At 36.1% G+C, this 25,685-nt stretch overlaps 1 protein-coding gene and 1 long non-coding RNA gene across 3 annotated transcripts; both read right to left on the minus strand.

The window, feature by feature from the left end:
- Window positions 1–10,119: 10,119 nt before the first annotated feature.
- On the minus strand, window positions 10,120–18,270 carry LOC139940798 (DNA-directed RNA polymerase I subunit RPA12-like). Of its 2 annotated transcripts, XM_071937181.1 has the most exons (7): window positions 18,137–18,270; window positions 16,167–16,256; window positions 14,007–14,116; window positions 12,595–12,827; window positions 11,846–11,955; window positions 10,857–11,083; window positions 10,120–10,274 (listed from the first exon to the last, which is right to left on the minus strand). In XM_071937181.1, the coding sequence occupies exons 1-4, from the start codon at window positions 18,143–18,145 to the stop codon at window positions 12,803–12,805; spliced, it is 234 nt and encodes a 77-aa protein (XP_071793282.1). In that variant the 5' UTR covers window positions 18,146–18,270; the 3' UTR covers window positions 10,120–10,274; window positions 10,857–11,083; window positions 11,846–11,955; window positions 12,595–12,802. The 2 variants fall into 2 exon arrangements, with proteins under 2 accessions (XP_071793282.1, XP_071793290.1); XM_071937189.1 differs by lacking the exon at window positions 10,857–11,083.
- Window positions 18,271–19,357: 1,087 nt separating this feature from the next.
- LOC139939757 (uncharacterized) lies at window positions 19,358–25,393 on the minus strand. Its single transcript, XR_011786350.1, has 3 exons — window positions 25,286–25,393; window positions 22,142–22,313; window positions 19,358–21,984 (listed from the first exon to the last, which is right to left on the minus strand). It is a non-coding gene; the product is annotated as an uncharacterized lncRNA (long non-coding RNA).
- Between the last annotated feature and the right edge of the window lie 292 nt (window positions 25,394–25,685).

A 25,685-nucleotide genomic window follows, 5' to 3' on the forward strand; every position in this document is an offset into this window, starting at 1 on the left:
CATTTGCCCAAATTTCCCAAAACTCCTAAGACCCACATTATTTATGAAATCTTCTTTTTTGTGGGGCCTCCAAAGAATCCCTTAAATTTCTATCAAAAATAATTCATTTAGGTGAGCCCTTCTTTTCAATGAAATGTTCATACTTTTCCCTAAAGAGCCAAACATCATGCCTGTATTACAGGCTAAGCATCGTCAATCGAAATTCGATACAAAACTACCCTTGAGGTCATTACCTAATATTGTGAATTAGCATTTTTGGAGTTTTGCAACTGATTCTAGTTCAAAAGAACGATTACACTGTATTTCTGTACTTGCAAACATGGAATTACTGTTCATGAATAATAGGCAACTCTTACACCCCCCCCCCTAAGAAAGTTTAGAAAAAAATTAGCTTTATAATTTTGAATGCATCCCATTAAATAGGTGTACTTGGTAGTTATTCCAAAAATTAATTACCATGAAATCGTTAGAGCACTGGCCATGTTGATGTTAAACAATGTTGTTGGAAAAACACCCTTAAAATATTTGAGCTAAAACTTTCACTGGTTTGTTATTTATGCATTTATTGAGGCACACCAAGTGATGAGACTGGTGTTTGATAATTACCAAACGTGTCCCCAATCTTTCTTATTTTCTAAAAGTTACTTTTAATTAGTTCATCAACACCTAGAAGGGGAATAGGGGATCACCAAAGCCGTTCATAGAACCAATAATTGCCCAAATAATAGGATTCATCAGAAAATAATAAGCAAACCAGACAAGATTGTTTATTTGAATTTTCAAGACTTTATTTGAACAAACTCATATTTTCCAAAGAAAGAAAACAATAACATCAGTTAGTGCATCTACACTGTTAGACATTACCCCCCCCCCCCCCCACCACAAGAACTTGATTATGACTAAGTTGTATGTTATGTTTCCAGAATGTTTTAATTAAAACAATTTTTGTTTTGGGGGTGCTTTTGCACTCCTATTGCTTCCTTACTATTCATTTTGATAGTTGCTTAAATTGATGGTTAGAAATGTGCCAGTTGATGTAAAATTACTTAAACCTCATTGAAATTATTTCAAAATTTCTTCTTTTTTTTATGCACTTGTCAAGTGCCACAATTCAAAAAATACAGCTTTCAATTCATACTTGTATTTATTAAAAGTATTGAAAATGTGTATAGTTTCAAAATTCAACTTGAACCCCCAAACCAGTTAAGAATTTATCCGAGAAGAAACATCAGCTGGCAAATGACAACCATAGCTAAGAAATATAAATGATCAACCAAGGAAGAAATGTAACCTGTTTTTCCAAAAGGAGTCAACATGCCTAACAAAAAACTAGTCTCATGAAAACATAAATTAACTATTTGGTTTCCACAAACTTGTAAAATAATTATATGTGCTTTTTCAGAATATTTACAGAATCAAAGCGTTTTTTTTTTTTGGTTTATTTTCAATCAAATCTCATTAAATTTGACTCCTTTATGGTTTACAGGTTGCATTTCTTACTTATAAAGAAGGTACAACATTGGTATTCATATACTGCAAATAGAGTGCACACATTTTGACACAAAAAATATCATCTAAACTTTGCAGCGTTTCAAAACAAATTTCTTTATTTATTATTTATTTCGAAACAATTTTTCCATCAAGTGGACATTTGTATGAATGTTTACTTGCATGCTTACCAAAATTTAAGGTAATGCATGTTCACTAAATTTCTGCATTAAACTTATAAGTTAAATTCACAATAGCGTAACTACCAATGTTGTATCTTCTGTAAAGGCCGCATCTTATAGCTTGTTCTGTGACTTTATAATCTCAATCTTGGAAAGTTTTTGAAGTCAAAAATGGCTAAGTCCACAAAGGGACACAGAGAGTCAAAAATTAACTAAGTTCAAAAAAAGACTAAGTACAAACATTGACTAAGAGTTTCTGCTCAAAAAATTACTAAGTACAAACAATGGCTAGTGTTTTTGGTCAAAAAATGACTAAGTCAATAATTACTAAGTGTTTTTGTCAAAAAATGACTAAGTCCAAAAAAAGACTAAGTCCAAACAGTGACTATGAGTTTCTGCTCAAAAAATTACTAAGTACAAACAATGGCTAGTGTTTTTGGTCAAAAAATGACTAAGTCCACAAAAGGACACAGAAAGTCAACAATTACTATGTGTTTATGTCAAAAAAATGACTAAGTCCAAAAAAAGACTAAGTACAAACATTGACTATGAGTTTCTGCTCAAAAAATTACTAAGTACAAACAATGGCTAGTTTTTTGGTCAAAAAATGACTAAGTCCACAATGGAACTCCATTTTATTGTTATTTAAAGTCACAACAAGCTATAAGACGATACCTTTAATAAGGGGCTGTGTTCCATTTTGATGTACCTAGCAATATAATCTTGTGGTAATTTGAATTTGACGCCTTGTATAAGTGTCATATGCAAATTTCTAGTTGATTACATGTTGGTGTACATTAACTATGGGATACAGTCTCTTCTGCACCCCTATAGGGGGTGTACTTGGTTGATCATGATTTTAATAATAGGGGGGGTAGGGCCAAACTTTTTACGGAGTTAATTTCGAACCGTACAACGGCACGAGAAATTTTTTTGGCTGACTTAGTCTATATAAAAAAGGCAATTTTTAAGGGATTTTTTTGATTTTTTTAAGCACCACTGAACTGTAGAAGCAGCAGAGTTGCGCAAACGTGTGAGCCAGTTAGTGTGGTCAACTACTATCTAGAAAGTGAAGCGACTTAATGATCTAAGTATTAATGGAAGGAAAGCATTTTATTAAGTTAAATCAAGTTAATGTTTCATTGATAGTCTGTTTTACCAAAGTCCTACTTTACATGATTGACAAACTAGAAAGATTGGGGTTTTTTTTAAAGTCCGAAGCCAAAAACAAACTAAAGATTTTTTTCAAGGTCCAAAACGTAAGTCGAAAGGATTCTGTTGCCGGTTAAAATGTTTGATGAATCTGTATCAAGTGTACCATCGGACGTCTCCCCCTGTTCGGGCAAACACGTCGCTAAGTTCTTGGAGTCAAGTTTCAAGTTTGAATTTTGGTTGAAGTGTGAAAGGACGTTTCCACTCCGTCACCGATTGAGTCCTGTACCATCAGAATCACGAAGACTTCAACCCAGATGATGATGCGCTGATCAGAGAAACAAGATTCCAACATGGTGGCTGAACTTGAACAATTTTGTTAATTTTTGTGACGAGCACAACAAAAACAGAACTAAAATACGCATGTTTTTTTCAATATTAACAGCATACTCAGGAATGTATTGGTTTCACTTGCATTAGAAGTACTACACTTCTGAATAAATTTTGTTTCATATCAATCATAAATTTTGAATTTGTTAAAACATCGCAACATTTTAACAGTGTGTGTGATTACATGTTCAAATAAAGTCAAATTTCAAAGTCAAAAGTGAGGTTGTAAAAAAACATCAGATTTGCATCTTCATTGCATCGAGTATCATAACATGAGATATTGTAGATGACATTGGGTTCATGGAGGATAACTAGACTGAGAAAAAAAACTCTTAAAAAAACCTAACCTATCTCTAAACAAATTCTAAACTCCCAAGTACAACAAAGTTTCAAATCCTACGGAACTACAAATTGCTGATGAAGTCCCAATTAAGTATTGAAAATCTAGGATCAACAACTACTCCTACTGATTAACTTCATGTAAATCTGCAAACCAACCACTGCATGCTAATGATTTAGTATAAATAACAATTTTTTCATAAAAAACTGTCTGACGTTGATGTCGGAAAAGTAAGGTTTTATCAGTGACGATAAAATCACTGATAACTTAGTGTATTTTCCATCTAGAAAGACCCCTGTGATTCTGCAAACAGTGTTTGACTAAAGTAACAAAGCGACGTCTTATTTAGAATACCTATTCCTGATGTTTCTTTTTGGCATAATATTCATAACAAAATTAATCTAACAAGCGAGTTGAGAAATAACTAATAGTGTTTAAGTGATTTATTTAATAATTCTACACTAATAATGGACTAGTGTGTATGCTCCCTTTTCCTTAAACTACCTAGCCATATGACAAATTACTGTTTATTCTGAGGTTATTTAACTGAATAAGTCTACACTAATACTGCTAATACGCTAATAAACACCTAGTTTGATCCATTGTACACTTTGCTGTTGTACATGTTGAGACAATCTCATGTTTACATTAAAAGAATTAAAATAAGTGATGGACATCGCACAACATACAATTGTTATACTGACAAAAACTAGTAGCTTGCATTTGTTCCCAACAGTTCTACGGATTTAATATCATAAACTTGCCTACTCTTTTTAGAACCTCAAAATAATTAATGACCAAGTGTCTTTGTCACTTTAACAGCCTGAATAACTAAGACGTCAACCCAGATGATGATGTGCTGATCAGAGAAACAAGATTCCAACATTGCGGCTGAACTTTACAAATTTTGTGAGTTTTTGTAAAAAAAAAAACGCCCGAGTGTCGTCACCATGTTCAAGCTGGAAAAGGGTTAACTAGTTGTAAAAATGGTTCACAATTATCAATAATTAAGACCCTAAAGGATTGAAAACACCTACTGCAGCTAAATTACTACGTTCATGAAAAATGTCTATTGGTTAACATCATTTGTAAATCATTTCCTCAACTGATTGTAGTTAACATACCCACTGTAGAATCTGTCATAGAGCTGACCACTCAAAACCTACAATGAACCACCTAGTTAATTATTCACTGAAATAGACCAATAGTTAACGTCATAGACTGAATAACCAACGTCAACCAGTTCAAGGGGTTTTAACTAACTCGGAAATCTTAACACTATTCTAACTTACCAAGGAGTGTAAGTAAAACCTACTCTGGCTGAGAACTATACCTGTCACAATAACATAATGCACAACAGCATCTTTCTAAGCAATGATGTTTCTTCTACAACAAAGCAACCTGTTTTACTTCCTACACAATCCCAATGTCATCTTTGATATCTCATTTTGATACAGTCAAAACTTCTTAACACAAGTGAAACCAATGTAAAAGCCTGAGTACCTGATTGAAATGTGAATAGCCATGTTCAGAATCTCGTTTCTCCGACCCTCGCACCAACATCTGGGTAGAAGTCTCCGTCATCCGTCAGGTCCAGAGTCTCCCTCAGATCAGAAGAGGATGTCCGGTTGCAGAAAAGGTTGATCAAAAAGTAGACCCGTTTACACAGGAACAGTATAGAGAGACGGGTACCAACTTAGGATAACAAAATGATCAGGTAAAAAATGTGAAAAAAAGTGCTATGGTCCTCAGTCCTTGACACTTTCGATACAGGCCCCCAAAGACTTCAATAGGCAACCAAATCCTTTCTTTCTTAGTTTTTTTTTTTTTCAGAGATCGAGAAAGTTGAAATAGTTTGTCAATCATGTAAGGTAGGACACCAGTAAGACAGACTACCAGCGCCACATTAACAAGATTTCACTTAATAAAATGCTTACCCAACCATTAACTCTTGGATCATTAGGTCGCCACACATTCCAGATAGTAGTTGACCACACCAACCGGCACACACGTTTGCACAACTCTGCTGCTTCTACAGTTCAGTGGTGCTTTCTACAGCATTTAATGAATGGTAACCAAATTATTTAAGACATAATTTTTCAAATTATAAAAACAGCCAAGTACAACATTTACCATCCTTGAGTTGAAATAAAAGTTATCTCTGAAATAAGATTTTTTTTTTCATCAGCTGATGCAAAAAAAAATTAGAACTGTTAATTATTACTGTCACAGCAATGCAAAGAAGAAAAAACAACATTTTTCAAATGTGACTGTTTCGTAAAAGATATAGTACTTTTAATCAATTTCATTTTGAGTTTGGACAGGTGTGCATCACACTTATCCAAACATTTCGTGCCTAAAATGAGTAAATTTGGTTAAATTGATGGCGTACTTGTAAGTCATGAAGATTGGTCCAAAGAGGAACACAATTTTAGGATGTGTTTTGGTTGCATTAATTGTCGTGAGTGAGTGCAAGTTGTACTTGGCTTCACAATCATCAAAGTATCAATATATAGAACCAGAAGCACTCCCACAATTTGAGTCACAAGCAAATTTTACAGAATGTTTTGTTTTCCTAAACCGATTCAAGATATTCCATCTCTGGGAAAATCTAGAAAAGAAGAGTTTTTAAAGCAAGCAAAGTTTGAAGAGTATGAGGGGAAAAAACGTTTGCCAAGAGAGTTTTGAAAAAAGATTAAAATTCCGTATTTTGGAAAGTAAAGTCAAAAGTTCTATGTAAAAAATGTATGCAGTTTGTGAACTCGTTTCGTGGGAATGTTTTGATAAAAAGTATCAAAGACACTGGACACCATTGGTACTTGTCAAAGACTAGTCTTCACAGTTGATGTATCTCAACATATGCATAAAATAACAAACCTGTGAAAATTTGAGCTCAATCGATTGTCGAAATTGTGAGATATTAATAAAAGAAAAAAATGCTCTTGCCGCACAATGGTCACACGAAGTTGTGTGCTTTCAGATGCTTGATTTCGAGACCTCAAATTCTAAATCTGAGGTCTCGAAATCAAGTTTGTGGAAAATTACTTCTTTCTCAAAAACTAAGTCACTTCAGAGACAGCAGTTTCTCAAAATGTTTTATACTATCAACCTCTCCCGATAACTCATTATTACCAAGAAAGGTTTATGATAATAATTAATTTTGGGTAATTACCAATAGTGTCCACTGCCTTTAAAATACACAAATATTATGCCTCGTTCGTTCTTTAAATCGATCAACCCACCCCAGGGGTAAGGGGAGGATCAATCAATAACAATTCATGAAGGTAAACAATTAAATTTTAGATACTCATTTTTTGAAACTAGCTATACAGCATGAGTTATTATACAAATAATGAATGTTTATGAATGCAATGGTGCAAGTATGTTCAGGAGTTGAAAGATGGAATGTTCTATTCAACGAAGCGAAGTCAGGTTGAATAGAACATTTTATCTTTCAACAAATGAACTTATTTGCACCCTTGCACAAATGAAAAACATTCATTATTTGTTTTATATATTGTCCAAGTAGATCTTTGTCATTTTGATTGGAAGATACAAGTTTCATAAACAAAGTGTAGGCCTACAATTTCTAATTGTGAAATTACACCCATTTCTTTTGGGTCGGCCTGTTTGACAATATGCGTTCTGTACAGCTGTTTTGGGACACGCAGAAGCCAAATGCTAGTAATGTGCCTTGCAGTAACACTGCTGCCTTACCAAAGACACGCGCACGCAGTGATGTTATTTGCTCCTCGGCGTGCAATAGTAATTTTCGGATGGAACAAAAAATGCACGCTGAGTGACGTTAGCATGCAATAGTACTTTTATTTGCCAACACATGACAGACACTCCTCCAATCAAATGGCAAGGATCTGCTTGGGTGTTATTTAACATAAACTAATGTAAGCAAACACTGACAGTTTAAAAACACCTTTACCACAGTTCGGCCATTTTGTCTGGTTCCTGTGTACCGATAAAGACCCGCTCGAAACTCTCAAAGTTTGAAAAAAGGAACCAGACTAAATTTGGATGTCAAGCCTCGTTTTGTTTCTTGAGACAATCCTGATGGCACTGTGAGTGATAAAGGATCCTTATCTTATTTAAGTACCCATACTGGGATGGATGCTCGGCCTCCTCATCAGTAAGATATCTCTCTGGCATCAGGTGGTCGTCATCGTTGTTGCGTCGGTGGTGATTTCATCTCCTTGTTCCAGTGAGCTCTTGCCTCGAGTTCCTCTCAGTGTAGACCGATCCGAAGTTGTTGATACTCTTCAGGAGTACTCAATCTCTTGATGCCTGTAAATAAAATAATAAAATAAAAATTTACTTTTACATTAAAAATTAACCTTTGACCCTAACCATCCTGGGGTCGATTTCACAAAGAGTTAGAAAGATGAAATAAAACAGTGAAAGTTTCAGCAAAATAGGTCTACTGGTTCTACTTGCTGAGAAAACAGAAAGAAGCAATCCCTGTCACAGTAGCGATGAATCCATCCGAGGTAAAGATTTCGATACATCAACAAATTGTTGGTTTTTCCTATCATTTTAAAAAAAATTGGCCAGGGGTTTCCTTACGGGTGGCGAACCCTTTGTCACTGATTTTTGCTCCTCTGTTTTCACAGGTAAAACATAAAACTTCTGAAATAAAACAAACCTATTTGTACATCAAAATATTTTGGGGGCATACGTTATCTTTCAAAATTTACCAAATGTCAACTTTTGATTTGAAGTGGCGCAATTTTCAATCAAACACAGTTAAAAAAATTATCCAGGGGTTTCCTTACGGGTGGCGAACCCTTTGTCACTGAATTTTTGCTGTTCTCTTTTCAGAGTTTAAAATATAAAACCAAATATTTGGGTACTAATTCAAAACTTACCAAATGATAAATCACTTAATATGAAGTGGCGCATTCAATTAATAAACACAGTCAAAACATCGGCCTCCTCATCAGTAAGACATCTCTCTGGCATCAGGTAGTCGTCTTTGTTGTCGCCATCGTCGATTTCATCTCCTTGTTCCAGTGAGCTTTTGCCTTGAGTTCCTCTCAGTGTAGACCGATCCAAAGATGTTGATTCTCTTCAGGAGTACTCAATCTCTTGATGCCTATAAATAAATAATAAATAAAAAATTACTTTTACATAAAAAATGAACTTTTCACCCTAACCATCCTGGGGTCGATTTCACAAAGAGTTAGAAAGATGAAATAAAACAGTGAAAGTTTCAGCAAAATAGGTCTACTGGTTCTACTTGCTGAGAAAACAGAAAGAAGCAATCCCTGTCACAGTAGCGATGAATCCATCCGAGGTAAAGATTTCGATACATCAACAAATTATGTTGGTTTTTCCTATCATTTAAAAAAAAATTGGCCAGGGGTTTCCTTACGGGTGGCGAACCCTTTGTCACTGATTTTTGCTCCTCTGTTTTCATAGGTAAAACATAAAACCTCTGAAATAAAACAAACCTATTTGTACATCAAAATATGTTGGGGGCATATGTTATTTTTCAAAATTTACCAAATGTCAACTTTTGATTTGAAGTGGCGCAATTTTCAATCAAACACAGTTAAAAAAATTATCCAGGGGTTTCCTTACGGGTGGCGAACCCTTTGTCACTGAATTTTTGCTGTTCTCTTTTCAGAGTTTAAAATATAAAACCAAATATTTGGGTACTAATTCAAAACTTACCAAATGATAAATCACTTAATATGAAGTGGCGCATTCAATTAATAAACACAGTCAAAACATCGGCCTCCTCATCAGTAAGACATCTCTCTGGCATCAGGTAGTCGTCTTTGTTGTCGCCATCGTCGATTTCATCTCCTTGTTCCAGTGAGCTTTTGCCTTGAGTTCCTCTCAGTGTAGACCGATCCAAAGATGTTGATTCTCTTCAGGAGTACTCAATCTCTTGATGCCTATAAATAAATAATAAATAAAAAATTACTTTTACATAAAAAATGAACTTTTCACCCTAACCATCCTGGGGTCGATTTCACAAAGAGTTAGAAAGATGAAATAAAACAGTGAAAGTTTCAGCAAAATAGGTCTACTGGTTCTACTTGCTGAGAAAACAGAAAGAAGCAATCCCTGTCACAGTAGCGATGAATCCATCCGAGGTAAAGATTTCGATACATCAACAAATTATGTTGGTTTTTCCTATCATTTAAAAAAAAAAAATGGCCAGGGGTTTCCTTACGGGTGGCGAACCCTTTGTCACTGATTTTTGCTCCTCTGTTTTCATAGGTAAAACATAAAACCTCTGAAATAAAACAAACCTATTTGTACATCAAAATATGTTGGGGGCATATGTTATTTTTCAAAATTTACCAAATGTCAACTTTTAATTTGAAGTGGCGCAATTTTCAATCAAACACAGTTAAAAAAATTATCCAGGGGTTTCCTTACGGGTGGCGAACCCTTTGTCACTGAATTTTTGCTGTTCTCTTTTCAGAGTTTAAAATATAAAACCAAATATTTGGGTACTAATTCAAAACTTACCAAATGATAAATCACTTAATATGAAGTGGCGCATTCAATTAATAAACACAGTCAAAACATCGGCCTCCTCATCAGTAAGACATCTCTCTGGCATCAGGTAGTCGTCTTTGTTGTCGCCATCGTCGATTTCATCTCCTTGTTCCAGTGAGCTTTTGCCTTGAGTTCCTCTCAGTGTAGACCGATCCAAAGATGTTGATTCTCTTCAGGAGTACTCAATCTCTTGATGCCTATAAATAAATAATAAATAAAAAATTACTTTTACATAAAAAATGAACTTTTCACCCTAACCATCCTGGGGTCGATTTCACAAAGAGTTAGAAAGATGAAATAAAACAGTGAAAGTTTCAGCAAAATAGGTCTACTGGTTCTACTTGCTGAGAAAACAGAAAGAAGCAATCCCTGTCACAGTAGCGATGAATCCATCCGAGGTAAAGATTTCGATACATCAACAAATTATGTTGGTTTTTCCTATCATTTTAAAAAAAAAATGGCCAGGGGTTTCCTTACGGGTGGCGAACCCTTTGTCACTGATTTTTGCTCCTCTGTTTTCATAGGTAAAACATAAAACCTCTGAAATAAAACAAACCTATTTGTACATCAAAATATGTTGGGGGCATATGTTATTTTTCAAAATTTACCAAATGTCAACTTTTAATTTGAAGTGGCGCAATTTTCAATCAAACACAGTTAAAAAAATTATCCAGGGGTTTCCTTACGGGTGGCGAACCCTTTGTCACTAAATTTTTGCTGTTCTCTTTTCAGAGTTTAAAATATAAAACCAAATATTTGGGTACTAATTCAAAACTTACCAAATGATAAATCACCTAATATGAAGTGGCGCATTCAATTAATAAACACAGTTAAAACATCGGCCTCCTCATCAGTAAGACATCTCTCTGGCATCAGGTAGTCGTCTTTGTTGTCGAAATCGTCGATTTCATCTCCTTGTTCCAGTGAGCTTTTGCCTTGAATTCCTCTCAGTGTAGACCGATCCAAAGATGTTGATTCTCTTCAGGAGTACTCAATCTCTTGATGCCTGTAAATAAATAATAAATAAATAAAAAATTACTTTTACATAAAAAATGAATCTTTCACCCTAACCATCCTGGGGTCAATTTCACAAAGAGTTAGGACTGGTCCTAACTTAGGACTAGTCCAGGAGATATTACAAACTTAAGGCTAGTCCTAAGTTAGACGAGTAACTTGTCCTAACTCAAGATAAGACTAGTCTTAACTCTTTGTGAAGTCCACTGCAGATCCTTCAAGATCCAATTGCATGTTGTTTGTTTCTGTTTTGCTGAATGCTACACTTGTAACCATATTGTGCTTTACACACATGTCATGTAAACAGTGAATTTCTGCTTGAACTAATCCTCATGTAGCACTGAAATCCGTAATTCAGTGACGCTCGTGGCTCTTCAACAATGTTACCCCTGATCACTAGGCCATTTATTTTATTCATCAAACCAACTCGGCTCCCTTGGGAATAAACTGCCTGTGCAGCCAAATATGTAGTGGCCAAGCTAAATAAATCACAAGAACCTTCTCTGCCCTCACAGGTACCTACTAACCAATCTATGGAAACTGTATGATCAACCTAAAAGGGTCTACAAGCCTAAAGCCCGGTTCATACTTCCTGCAAAATTATGTTGTCACGAACTCGCAATGAATAACTCGCAACAGTTGAACTGTGTCACAACCCCTTCGAAACATTCCCTAAGAAAACAGGGCTGTGTCGCCCAAATTCACCGTGCATTTGCAGGAAGTATGAACCAGGCTTAAGTAGTCCTTAACTTACTTGCATGATGGGCAGAAATAGAAGACAGTTTTTCTTTCATCAGCTGATCGTGTTTGTCTGGTGTGGAAATGAAGTCCATCGTGACCGCACTTGGCACATGCCCCGTCAATCTGAAACCAGAGCAGATATAAAAGTGAAATTAAGAAGTGGTGAAAAATAACCAAGCACTGATAAAAACAAATTTGTGATAATACACCTAAAGTTAGGGCCATAACTTTGGTTTTTTTTGTCAATGATTAATAGACAAAATATAGAAAGATGAAATAAAACTGAAAGTTTCCGCAAAAAAAAGGGTCTACTGGTTCTACTTGCTGAGAAAACAGAAAGATGCAAACCCCGTCACAGTAGCGATGAATCCATCCGAGGTAAAGATTCCGATACATTAACAATATAGGTTTGGGTTTTTTCCTCAAACACTTAAAATAAATTGGCCAGTGGTTTCTTTACGGGTGGCGGACCCTACGTCACTGATTTTTGCTCCTCTGTTTTCACAGGTAAATATAAAACCTCTGAAATAAAACAAAACTATTTGTATATCAAAATATTTGGAGGGGTTTACGTTATTTCTCAAAACTTACCAAATGTTAACTTTTAATTTCAAGTGGCGCAATTTTCAATCAAACAGAGTTTAAAAAATTGTCAAGGGGCTTCCTTACAGGTGACGTACCCATTGTCACTGAATTTTTGCTCTTTTCTTTTCGCTGTTAAAAATATAAAACCAAATATATGGGGGCTTGTTCAAAACTTACCAAATGATAAATCACCTAATATGAAGTGGCGCATTTTTCAATTAATAAACACAGTTTAAACATCAGTCTCCTCATCAGTAAGACATCTCTTTTGCATCAGGTGGTCGTCTTTGCCGTCGTCGTCGTTGTCGATTTCATATCTTTGTTCCAGTGAGCTCTAGCCTTGAGTTCCTCTCAGTGTAGACCAATCCGAAGATGTTGATTCTCTTCAGGAGAACTCGATCTCTTGATGCCTGTAAATAAATAATAAATAAATAAAAAATTACTTTTACCATAAAAAAAAAGAACCTTTGACCCTAACCATCCTGGGGTCAATTTCACAAAGAGTTAGGACTGGTCCTGACTTAGGACTAGTCCCAGGAGATATTAAAGACTTAAGGCTAGTCCTGAGTTGGACGAGTAACTTGTCCTAACTCAAGATAAGACTAGTCTTAAAGGCAGTGGACACTATTGGTAATTACTTAAAATAATTATCAGCAAAAAACCTCACTTCGTAATGAGTAATTGGGAGAGGTTGATAGTATAAAACATTGTAAGAAATCGGCTCCCTCTGAAGTGACGTAGTTTTTGAGAAAGAAGTAAGTTTCCACGAATTTGATTTCGAGACCTCAAGTTTAGAATTTGAGGTCTGGAAATCAAGCATCTGAAAGCACACTACTTCGTGTGACAAGGGTGTTTTTTTCTTTCATAGTTATCTCGGAACTCCAACGACCAATCAAGCTCAAATTTTCACAGGTTTGTTATTTTATGCATATGTTGAGATACACAAAGTGAGGAGACTGGTCTTTGACATTTACCAACAGTGTCCATTGTTTTAACTCTTTGTGAAGTCCACCGCAGATCCTTCAAGATCCAATTGCATGTTTTGTTTGTTTGTTTCTGTTTTGTTGAATGCTACACTTGTAACCATATTGTGCTTTACATGTACACACATGTCATGTAAACAGTGAATTTCTGCTTGTACTAATCCTCATGTAGCACTGAAATCTGTAATTCAGTGAAGCTCGTGGCTCTTCAACAGTGTTACCCCTGATCACGTAGGCCATTTATTTTATTCATCAAACCAACTCAGCTCCCTTTGGAACAAACTGCCTGTGCAGCCAAATATGTAGTAACCAAGCTAAATAAATCACAAGAACCATCTCTGCCCTCACAGGTACCTACTAACCCCTGTGCAATCTATGGAAAAAGTATGACAAACCGAAAAGGGTCTACAAGCCTAAAGCCCGGTTCATACTTCCTGCGAATGCGAAGCATATTTTGTTGTCACAAACTCGCAATGAATAACTCGCAACAGTTGAACTGTGTCACAACCCCTTCAAAACATTCCCTAAAAAACCAGGGCTGTGTCGCCAAAATTTACTGTGCATTTGCAGGAAGTATGAACCAGGCTCAAGTAGTCCTTAACTTACTTGCATGATGGGCAGAAATAGAAGACGGTTTGTCCTTCATCAGCTGATCGTATTTGTCTTGTGTGGAAATGAAGTCTATCGTGACCGCACTTGGCAAATGCCCTGTCGATCTGAAACCAGACCAGATACAAAAATGACATTAAGTGGTGAAAAATAACCAAGCACTAAAAACAAAAAAACATTGTGATAATACGCCTAAAAGGGAAGTTTTTTTTGTCAATGATTAATGGACAAAATATAGAAAGATGAAATAAAACTGTGAAAGTTTCAGCAAAAAAGCTCTACTGGTTCTACTTGCTTAGAAAACAGAAAGCAAAACCAAATTAACAAATTACGTTTTTCCTAACATTAAAAGAAAAATTGGCCAGGGGTTTCCTTACGGGTGGCGAACCCTTTGTCACTGATTTTCGCTCCTCTGTTTTCACAGGTAAAATATAAAACCTCTGAAAATAAAACAAACCTATTTGTACATCAAAATATTTTGGGGACGTACGCTTTTTTTCAAAATTTACAAATGTAAACTTTTAATTTGAAGCGGCGCAATTTTCCAGATGCAATTCCCTGTCACAGTAGCGATGAATCCATCCGAGGTAAAGATTCCGATGCATTAATATAGGTTTGGGTTTTTCCTGACATTTAAAAAAAAATTGGCCAGGGGTTTCCTTGCGGGTGGCGAACCCTTTGTCACTGATTTTTGCACCTGTTTTCACAGGTAAAATATAAAACCTCTGAAAATAAAACAAACCTATTTGTACATCAAAATATTTTGGGGACGTACGTTATTTTTCAAAATTTACCAAATGTAAACTTTTAATTTGAGGTGGCGCAATTTTCCATCCAACACAGTTAAAAAATTTGCCAGGGGTTTCCCTACGGATGGCGAACCCATATCACTGGAGTTTGCTCTTCTTAAGAGTTAAATATAAAACCTCTTAAATGAAAAAAATTCTAACCAAATATTTGGGGGGAAGGTAACTTTAAAAGTTTACCAAATTATAAAAAAACTCATTTTAAAATGGAAAGTGGTACAATTTTTTTTCAATTTAACAGTTACAAAATTGGCCAGAGGTTTCCCTACGGGTGGCGAACCCATATCACTGAATTTTGCTCTTCTTAGAAGAAAACCTCTGAAATAAAACAAAACTATTTCTAACCAAATATTTGGGGAGGGGGAGGGTAATTTTCAAAACAAATTAAATTAAAAAAAAAAATCGCCTGTTAAAATAAAGTGCTGGTACATTTTTCAATTAAAAACAGTTAAAATATTGGCCAGAGGTTTACGGTTGGCGAACCTTTATCACTGATGTTTTCAGAGGGATAAAACCTCTGAAAAAATAAGCAAGTACAAACAGAGAAATTTGGGGGTTGCTTTTCTTCAAAATTTACCAAATGATAAACCACCTTTTATTCAAACCAAAATTGTGCATTTATCTTTCAAACGATTTCATAATTGACCAGAGGTTCCCCTACAGGTGGCAAACCCTTTACACTGATTTGTTTTTGTTTCTTTCCTGAAATAAAATAAAATGGTAAACCCAAATATTTTGGGGTTATATGAGTCAAAAGAAACCATATGAAATAAATCACCTAATAAATTTCATCTATTGTGCATCTATTGTGAACCCTTTTCACAGATATGAATTGTACATCTTGTTTTGTTAACTCAGAGTTAAATATAAATAATGAAACCTCTGAAATAAAATACAAACAAAATGTTTTGGTGGTTATAGTATAGACAAATAAACAACAATAAAATACAAACATTTCTGTATGTAAACATCAAGATATAAACGAAAACAATTTGGACATTTCCTAAGACAAGGCCAAGTAAAAAAAGAAACGCTTGTTCAAAGGCTGGGTTTCTCAAAAAAAGAGAGGGGCTTTTTGTTTTGTATTTCAAGATGGCCACATTCTTTTTAAAATGTCAAATATCCATTTTTTTTTCTACTGCTCAAACACACAATAAATAAATGAAACATTTTGGTCAAGACATTCAGATTGTTTTAGCTGAGAACATTTAAAAATACCCTCTAAGAAAAATGTGCGTAAATTTTATTTAAAAATGGCATAAAAAAATGAAATAAAAAAGGAAGGGGCTTGTAAAAAAAAAAAATCATCTTTCTCTTTTTACTTGGCCTAAAACTCCAGTGTTTCACTCACCAGTGGTCCTAGGTCTTTCTGGCTGACAACCTGGTGACGACCTTCAACATTCTTGCTAGAGTTGAGACTTGGGTATGAATGATAGACCACCTGTAATGAGAAGGAAGACAAAAAGTGACTTTTCATTCATTCAAAAATATGCCGTCTGTGCTAATGATGTGATATATGCGATCACCACTGAGTGATACTAAGAACAAAAAAATCACTGATAATTTTAATAAACACAACTTTACACAAGTGTTACATTTTGTTGAAAATCTGTGAATGAAAGAAATGTAATTTGGACTTGTGTTGGTCAATTTTGAAATCATGAGTGCTCGGCACCAGCAGGTTGCACGGCACAGACCCTGCCTCATCATAAGATTTGAAAATCTGAAACATTCATTTCCAAAAAAGACAAGTCAGACAGTCAATGGGGATAACTTTCCGTATGGCGCCATCACTTTTTCACTCATTTTTACAAACAAAGGGATATCTCATTGAGATAAATTAGATACTATAATATTTCATATGAAATGAAAAAGTGACTGTACCAAGGGTATTTCTTTTAGTTTTTGTACCACAACCAGCTGACCACAACTAAAAAAGATGATTTTATTAATATAAAAAAACTAGGCCTGGGCGAATTATTCAAATATCCGGTTAATGGCGAATAGGTTTTCCTATCCGTAACCGCGGATGCCTTTTTTTTCTTAACCGGATATCCGCATAGGGCGCGAATACCTATTTACAAACCGGATAATTCTGTAATTACAACCGAGTAACCGGATATTCTTTAATATCCGAATATCCGCGGACGTCGGGCGACAACTGATATGAATGTTTTGTCTGAATTCTTATGAGACTTCTATTAAAAGACAGCATAAAACAGCATAAATTAAGTATTTAACTATGCTCACCTCCGTGAAGAGTTAAAACAATGACATTTCACACGTAATTTGTTCAAAGATTACAAAAGTTTTCCTTCACGTAGAGTCAATCACGATCAAAACAAAAAGCAAATCGCCATCTTTAAATTAGATCCGGTCATTTTTATGAATGAACCGAGTGACACTGTCTAAAACTAATATCAATCCGCCCATAAGATCTCATTCACAAACGAACAGCGCCCTGTGCGAGCTTCGTGGTTCCGTGTATGTTTTGTACACAAATCACGGATCGTACCCGCCCTCTCGTGACGCATTTTCGCAAAACGAGGTCGGGTAATTTTCAATTATTGTTGGCAGAGGAGTAACATGTACAGTAGATAGGGAATCTGAAATTACGGTAAGAATTTATCATTTTTAACAATTTTTGAGATTGTGGAGTGGATTCTCTGGTCGAAAGAATACACATTGATACATCAAAGGACACATAGAGCCTAATTTTGGCGAGATTAAAAAAAAAAAAAAAGAGAGATTCCTGATGCCAAAATTCATTGAACCATGGGTCGTTTAACGCGTGAGAGATATAAACCTATGAGGTTACGGGAGACGATAGCCGGACGAAACCGAAATAGTTCTAGGAGTAGGGCTAAACATGACCAAACAACAGCCGATGAGCCACCAGGATGCAACCATTACAAAGGATGATACAAAAGGCAATCATTAATCCTACAGACAGGCCTAGTAGTAGTAGGCCGATTTATAATGTAAATTACAAAATCAATGTTGAAAACTTAGTGAAGTGTTATTTATAAATTATTATAAATATTTTTTTTATACTAAAAAAAAAATTGTTTTTTGTAAACTACAAATTATCAGTCACATGTCATTTACATTATCAGAGTCAAAGTCATTGAGCTGAATTTGCATTATTATGTATTTAATATAATATTCAAAGTATGTTGCGATCAGCCTCCTCCCCCACCGCCTCTTTGGCCACTGCCCGACCCCGCCTACCCATTTATAATAACTCACAAGTTCAGGGGCCATCACACACAACTTTACATGCTCCGGTTTCCACAAGAAATACATATATTCCAAACTTACTTTTTGCATTTACTTTGTGAGGACATGTCTTGCATTTCATTACTACCGTTCCTTTTACAGGAAACGGTAAAATGGAGCCAAATTGCGGGCAAAATTCTCTCGAAGAAGCAAGTACCTCCTCTCCTTCCATGTTTTTGAGAAACTCTGATCCAGCATGCGTTTCTGAATGGGACGCACGTGATTTATCAAGCTGGACTTTATCCGCTCATTCAGCGTTGAATTTGGTTTAGGGTATCTGACTATAGGAATCGCGCCATCTGTTGGCGGATTGTAGATTCTCCCGCGCAAAGTTAATGAGTTGTACTAATTGATGCACCTGCTGTATGATTTTGATAAATTCTGGTTAAAAAGAACCACACCACATCACTATCTAAGAGAGGAATCCCTTCCCACAACTAAATAAAAATCGCTTTAAATTTGTTTTAAATAATCCCTGGAACATTACAAAAGTTGTCACTCACAAAGATGCAAAAAATCAAAGACATTATATGATTTTGTTTAACCATGATAATGCTGGAAAATAGTTTTTGCCCCTGCTATTTTATGTTTGAATTGTCTTTTCATGTGTGTCCTCAAATGCATTTTGTTATTTTTAACCACAGGGGTAAGTTTGCATAATAATAAAAAACAAGATAGGAGTAAAAAGTTATGTTTTAGTTGCTGCTGGGGGATAAGCGAATTGTTTTTGGTTTGAATTTTCTAATTCAAGATTCGCTGGCAATTCTTGGCTATTTTAACTGGCGTTTGGCAAGAGCAGACAAGAGACAAAGTTATTTAACATAATAGGCTAGGTTTATCTCCCCCCCCCCGTATGGCTTCCAGCTCCCGCCCTCAGTTTTTTCCACTCATAACCCCACCCCCTCCCAGCGTTGACAGAATGTAGTACCCTCCCTCTACTTAGCATTACCTCGCTTATTATAGACCCCTCCAAAATGTTTGTCATTATCTCCTCCTTGATATCATCATTTTGAACTTTCCCCCCATTTTGATAGTCAATTCCTATTTACAACAATAACCATACAGCACCCCCCCCCCCCATTCGATCATTTGTTTTGTTAACATCTCTTACACTATTTGTGTTCTCCAATTATCCACTCTTTATAAATCTTCATTAACCAATGAAAACAAACCAAAAGCCAAACAACAAAAGTGAAAAAAAACATCCATTTCATCAAATATGAAAAGTTATTTTATTAAAACAACATAACGTAACAGGTAAAATTGTCTTGAGCTTTGACTGTATTTGTGATCCATTTAGTCTAAAAAGATATTTCTTTAATATGTTTTCAAAACTACATGATTGAAATGAGCACATGTTTTTTATCCAAAGCTGACCTTGGCTCTTGGCTTAAAATATCAAGAAATCAAGTACTCTCTGTTGAATTTGTGTTACACTTAGGTGCGAGGTCCATTTAAGGCTGGTGTTAGATGCAATTGTGTCCGCCATGCAATACTGTCCGCTCCGGACACTTTTGCATATGCAATCGTGTCCGGGGCTATGCAAGAACTATCCGGTGGACATGTCCATGACTGTACATGTATGTGCGTGCGTAAGCGAGCGTGCATGTACTGAAACTATAGTGCAGCATGAATATTTACATTTTATGATTGCAGCGAATACCCAATGGCCGAATATTTCCAAAATGTCATTCATGACATGCACCTAGCATGTAAAAAATGCAAACGTGTTCCGTCAACCAAGGGCGTTTAATTTACTGCAAGGACAGTTTTGCACAGGGCGGACACAACTGCATATGGAAAGGGGGCCAGGCAGACACAATTGCATATGCAAAACGGCCAGCAGACATTGTTGCATATGCAACAGACATTATTGCATATGCAATAATGTCCTCCTGATAGTATTATATAGAGGACATAATTGCATGCACCACCAGTTCGGCAACCGTCATACGGTTGACAAACGCTTGAAGACTGCATCTTTAAATTTTGTTAAAGCAGGCTATCTTATTCTTACCCCGTCAGGGTGGGGCTTACATATGGCAAACTCTCTGGGCGAGTGGCATCTGTGGGGGACAACACACCTAGCCAAATGATGTTTGTTCGCCTTTTGGCCCAGTGCCTTAAATTTAAAAGTAAAAACAAGGGGAAGCCTTGCCTTTTTTTCAAAGTAGGGGGACATTGAACTTAGGACAAAATACTGAAATTATTATCTAAATTTATGATTCAATGTTGTGTTAGAAGTTTTGAACCAAAGTGAGAGCATTTAATTTGAAAAAGTCACAAGAAGTAAGCCTTGCACCCTTTCAATTAAGGGCAAACTTTTGAACCAAATTAAAAGCCTTAATTATAAAATTAAAAAAGATATCAACTTTGCATTTTTAATTCCTTTTTGGCATAAAATGAAACCAAGGTGACAAAATAACAAAATTACAAGGCATAGGCGTGATTTTTAACTACTTTTAAAAAATTGAACTAGAGCTAGATACCTAGATGAATGTACTGCAAACTCCTTAATTTTTTTTAATAAATTAAATGCTCTTGACATTTGTTTGCCCTAAATAGAAGGCAAGGCTTGCCTCTTGAGAATTAATCCGTAGGTCACAGGTTCAAGCCTCAAAGTTGAAGGAACACGTTGCCTTGGATCGGACGAGTTGGTCCATAAAAAGCCGTTTGTCCCATAAATGGCTGACCGTGTTAGTCGACGAGGTAAAAGGAAAACCGTGCAATCTGGAGGTGTTGTGTGGATCATTGTGTTCTACTTTTATAACATCTTTCTATCCATATGCATTTTATAACAAACAGTTACACACACTTTTCAAAGACCAACTCGACCGATCCAAGGCAACGTGTTCTTGTAATCAACCCAAACTTTCTTTTCCCAAAAAAAACTATATAAAAAAGAGAGCAGCCTTTGTGATTATGAAAATAATTGTATCTGATATAATTCTGAATTTAAGATATCTTTAAAACGTACCGCAGTAATCATCCTAACAACTGGATATGTGGCCAATGACTTTATGCCAAAATGAGACTGATCTTTTAACCCCTCGTCCGAAGCGCAGCGCTTTTACACGTGCCTATCCTTTCCAGCTTTTTGGGAGTCAAAGTATACACAAAGGTATTGACTCCTAACAATGGTAGGCATTTTACTGAATATATTCCACGTCTGCAAGGGTTCAATAAGGAGATGAATTGCAACTTTCTAGTAGACAATTGTACGTTATTTTTATTTCCACACTGCAGTGCACTGCCCAGAGTTTTAATGTAATTGAACATATTCCAAAGTGAGGTTGAGAGTTTTTGAAGTTGCTTTTTTTGGCTTGCATTTGTTACACTTTATGATAACTGACCGCTGAATTTGTTGCTTGATATTAATGACCAAAGTCTGTTTAAGTCTCTGAAGAAACTCACATTGCCCAGGAACAACAAATCATAATCAGGCATCCTTCCTCCCATTGTAGTTCACTGCCATACTGTCCGATTAAATCATTAAATGTCCAACCATCTGATTCCTTGGAAAAGTCTCAGTCGTCCGGATACACACGTTAAGCCGCTGTGTTGTACATGTAGTAAAACAAATACATGTAATTTGCACATACCGGCACAACGCTGAGCACTTAGTACAGCAGGCATGAAAAATCAGGCAGCATTTCAACTTGCTAAACATACAAGAGCAAGACGTTTAAATGCACACATTAACAGATCTTCATTCAAAGAAGATTGGTGTGAGTTTCTCTAAAGATCTCCTAGAAGTGATGAGAGTGTATTGTTTGAAGGAATGCATCTCCACATTGAAGAAAACGAGGGGGATGTACCTTTAACTCAGTGCAGTCTCTAAAGCTTTCCTTCTCTCGATGTAATCAAAGTGCCATACAGTGATCGCAAACCTGCATTAGATGAAAAGGATCACATTGCAATTTAACTCATAACAATGACATTTGGTACCTAAATATAGCGAGATGTCTCTTCTCATATGAATCTGCCTTCTATCCTTGAATGTTCTATTTCCTCTACTTGCTGGACCCTATTCTCATACGAATTTACCTTCTATCCTTGACTATTCTACCTCCTCTAATTGCTAGACCCTCTTCTCCTTCTGCTCGTCTACTTCTCAGCTCTTCTCTCTTTTCTCTTTGTCTTGGACTTCCATGTCTGGGTCTCGGTCTGGGTTTTGGTGTAATTTACAGTCCACTTCATCTTACAAAACCTGATACATCTGTGCACCGACAATAGTGACAACCCAACAACATTGTTTTAGATCAAGGTTTAATATCTGGGACCAAGTTTCTTGAACCCTAAATTCCTGGAGTTATTTATCAGGATCTTTCCTCACTCAAAACAAAATCTAGCACAATAATATGTTCATTTAGCACCCAAGATGTTGTTTCAGAGGGAGCTGTTTCTTACTATGTTTTTATACTACCAACAGCTCCCCATTACTCGTTACCCAAAAAGTTTTTATGCTAACAAACATTTTGAGTAATTACCAATAGTGCCCATTGCCTTCAAAGTAGATTTTCTGGAAATATGACCATTAAGAAAAATAATTTGGTACTGTTTTCAAGAATGAAGATGATGTTTAATTATTGCAAGACAGCTCAAATGGATTCTCAAAAAGAATTCTGCAAGAGTATAATCTGGAGACCACAAATAATTGGTAGACTACAGAGTCCAGGTGTGACAAGAGTCTATCAGATAGTGAAATATAAATTCCAAAATATACAGTTTAGAAAAGAAAGAAATGCTACTACAGGAGGATGAGTTTTACTTTACACTCGTCATAACCTACAGTGATGAAATTGACGAGATTGAAAACTTGGGCATGATAAAGTGCATTATGGTTTCAAGGTACATGTTAGTTATGGAAGTCCAAGCAACAGCGATGCAAACAACAGAGAGGAAAATCGAGCATGTGAAAGCTTTAAATGTATTGATCATGGGTGATTTTAACCTCAAAGAAACAGACTGGACAACCCTTCCAGTCAATAACACGGACAATCAAACCCAAGATGCATATTTAATCCAACAAGTGAAGTTCCTTGCAAGATAGAGGGAAGGACCAAGATCATCACTACTTGACTTGGTTTTTTATCAATGAAGAGTTTACTGTCGAGAATCTGCCAGATTGCAGACTAAGTTAAACTACCAAAAAAACATATAATAGAATGAAATATTAGTTTTGGCAGCATAAATTGGGAAGAGAGGATGAAAGGTCTTACTTGTGCAGAAGATGGCAACTGCCTGAGAAGGCTAATAACAAGTACATGGGCCTCAATGGATGAAATCAAGAGTAAAGAAGGCAATTATGAAGAAACATGTACTGTATCAGCGACACAGGAGGACGAAGAGTCAGACAAACAGTGAGAAACACTAAAGCTGAACTTTGAAAGAGAATCTGATGAAGGAATTCCAGGGTAAACCGAAGGCATACTATGGCTATGTTAGGAGAAAGCATAAAGTGGAATTTCCCAATTTGATAGAGGTCTATCCAAATCAATCAAGAAGCAGCTTAAGTTCTGAGCAATTTTTTCTAGCCACGTCTTTACAACTGAGCCTGGTGGTAAAGTTCCCTAAATGGAAGGGCGAGTTGATAAGGATAGTTCACTAAAAGATATTGAATTCACAGTGGAAGATACAAGGAAAATTGCATACTCTGAAACCAGACAAATGCACATGGCCAGAGATACACCCTTCGGTGTTAGTCAGGAGTTGACAGTACCATTATTCACCATCTGTGGACTCCAGAGAAATACCCAAAGAGTGGAAGACTGCATGATGGGTCAGGCCTGTGATGGGTGACGCCAAAATTTAAGAAAGGTGCAAGGACGCAACACTTTAATCAACAGAGGAAAAAGATTTGGGAGTCTTACAAAAACACCAGACTTCAAACCAAGTAAATAATGCAGCAAAGCAGCAGTGAAGGGAATTAATTGTTTCAGGGTGGTGAAGCAATTACATATACGGACAGCTTCCAGATTCTATACAAAACATACATTAGACCGCATTTGGAATACTGTGCCCAATCATGGTGCCCATGGCTGGAAAAAGATAAGCTTATCTTGGAAAAAGTTCAAAGGAGTGCACCAAGTTGGTGCTAGCCCTATAATAAGGGAGCTTTCATATGAAGAAAAAACTGCAAGCTCTAGATCCCTCGAGAAAAGAAGAGAAAGAGAGGACCCCATAGAGACCTTCAAGATATTAAAATAAGGCCTTGATTAGGTGGACAGGTAGACAGCAGCAGATTCTTCAGAACAGCTGTCACAGTCATGACAATACGTGCAGAGAAAAACATAGGCTGCAGGAAGAACTTGTTCACCCAAAGAGTGATAAACATCTGGAAGTCTCTTCCTTAAGCAGAAGTGGATGCCAAAACTGTGGCAACATTTGAGAAAAGACTGGAAAGTTTTTACAAGATCAGAATCAAAATGAGAAGAAACTACCCTCACAGTTTATTTAACATACATATATAACTGTTTTCACTTAAACAAGCTGTTGCATTGGTAGTAGGCCTAAAGATCTAACTTGATATAACAGAAGATTCATCTCATTTGTCTTCAAAGATTTCTATCACACTGAAAGTCAATATTTGACATTTTTGAAGATCATTTTAACATCAGTGAATTGAAAATGACCACCTTTTCTGTATCAGGCCTGTATGCTTCGTTTTTGAGGGAAAGGGCAAGGCATTTCCTCCCTGGTAAAGAGCACCGTCCATCTATGAGGAAATTGTAAATTTCTAAAACAGTCGGTAGCATTTCAAGACAAGGGCACCAAAGAGACAATCGCCTTATTGCTTCCGTGAAGTGTCACTGTCAGGCATGTATGTTGTTTGGTTGTGAGTTTACTGGCCAAAACTTAAGCTTAAAACTTAAAAGTTTTCATAGGCCAAAAGTGTACACTTGTCACCCAAGGACACAATATTCTGAACCAACCAACCAAGCACTCTTGGACTGAAGTTTCGGCTTCCTCCATCAGGTCTTGTATCAGTAAACTAGTAATTTTGTTCTAAATTTGATTTCAAGTATGTCAATGCAACGGAGCATGCAACGGAGCATGCAACGGAGGATTTCCAATAATTCCAAGCAATAACACACACAATACAATTAAACAAACGGTAAATTTGACACATTCTTAAGTTCTATCTCCCAAAAAATTCAGTCACCTAGCTGCTATAACTTCATAACTTACCATATGATGGAGAATAAACGAAAGTTGAGGTCGTCAAACTTCAATTTCCTTGACATCAATCTGAGGTGGTTGAAATTAATGTCTCAAAACATCTCGGCCATCTTTTGAGTTAAGCGCGGGTGGGTGTTATGCGCACTATCAGCAACAACCCGTCTCTTTCACAGGTGCGCCCTCTTTGCCCTAATTTCCAGGATAACTTTATTTCAAGAAGCTCTCACAAATATCATTCATTATTTCACTGATTGATTTGCAACGAACAAACAGTAGTTTACCAATAGTGCCCGATTCTCATATCAATGTTTTTACAATGGTTGACCTCGACCGTTAGAGTGTTTTTTTTTTATTAAATAAAAATGTTGGCAGAAACCTAGAATGAACTTCAAAGCTATCTTTAAATCAA

The sequence above is a fragment of the Asterias amurensis genome, chromosome 1 (assembly GCF_032118995.1).
Source record: "Asterias amurensis chromosome 1, ASM3211899v1".
NCBI lineage: Eukaryota > Metazoa > Echinodermata > Asteroidea > Forcipulatida > Asteriidae > Asterias > Asterias amurensis.

What these genes read in the sequence shown, in the direction of transcription:
- LOC139940798 (XM_071937189.1), bottom strand. An exon ending in AGAAAGACCTAGGACCACTG is followed by an intron (nt 14,117 to 16,166) that starts GTGAGTGAAACA and finishes GTCTGGTTTCAG; the next exon opens with ATCGACAGGGCATTTGCCAA. An exon ending in TATTTCTGCCCATCATGCAA is followed by an intron (nt 12,828 to 14,006) that starts GTAAGTTAAGGA and finishes ATTTATTTACAG; the next exon opens with GCATCAAGAGATCGAGTTCT.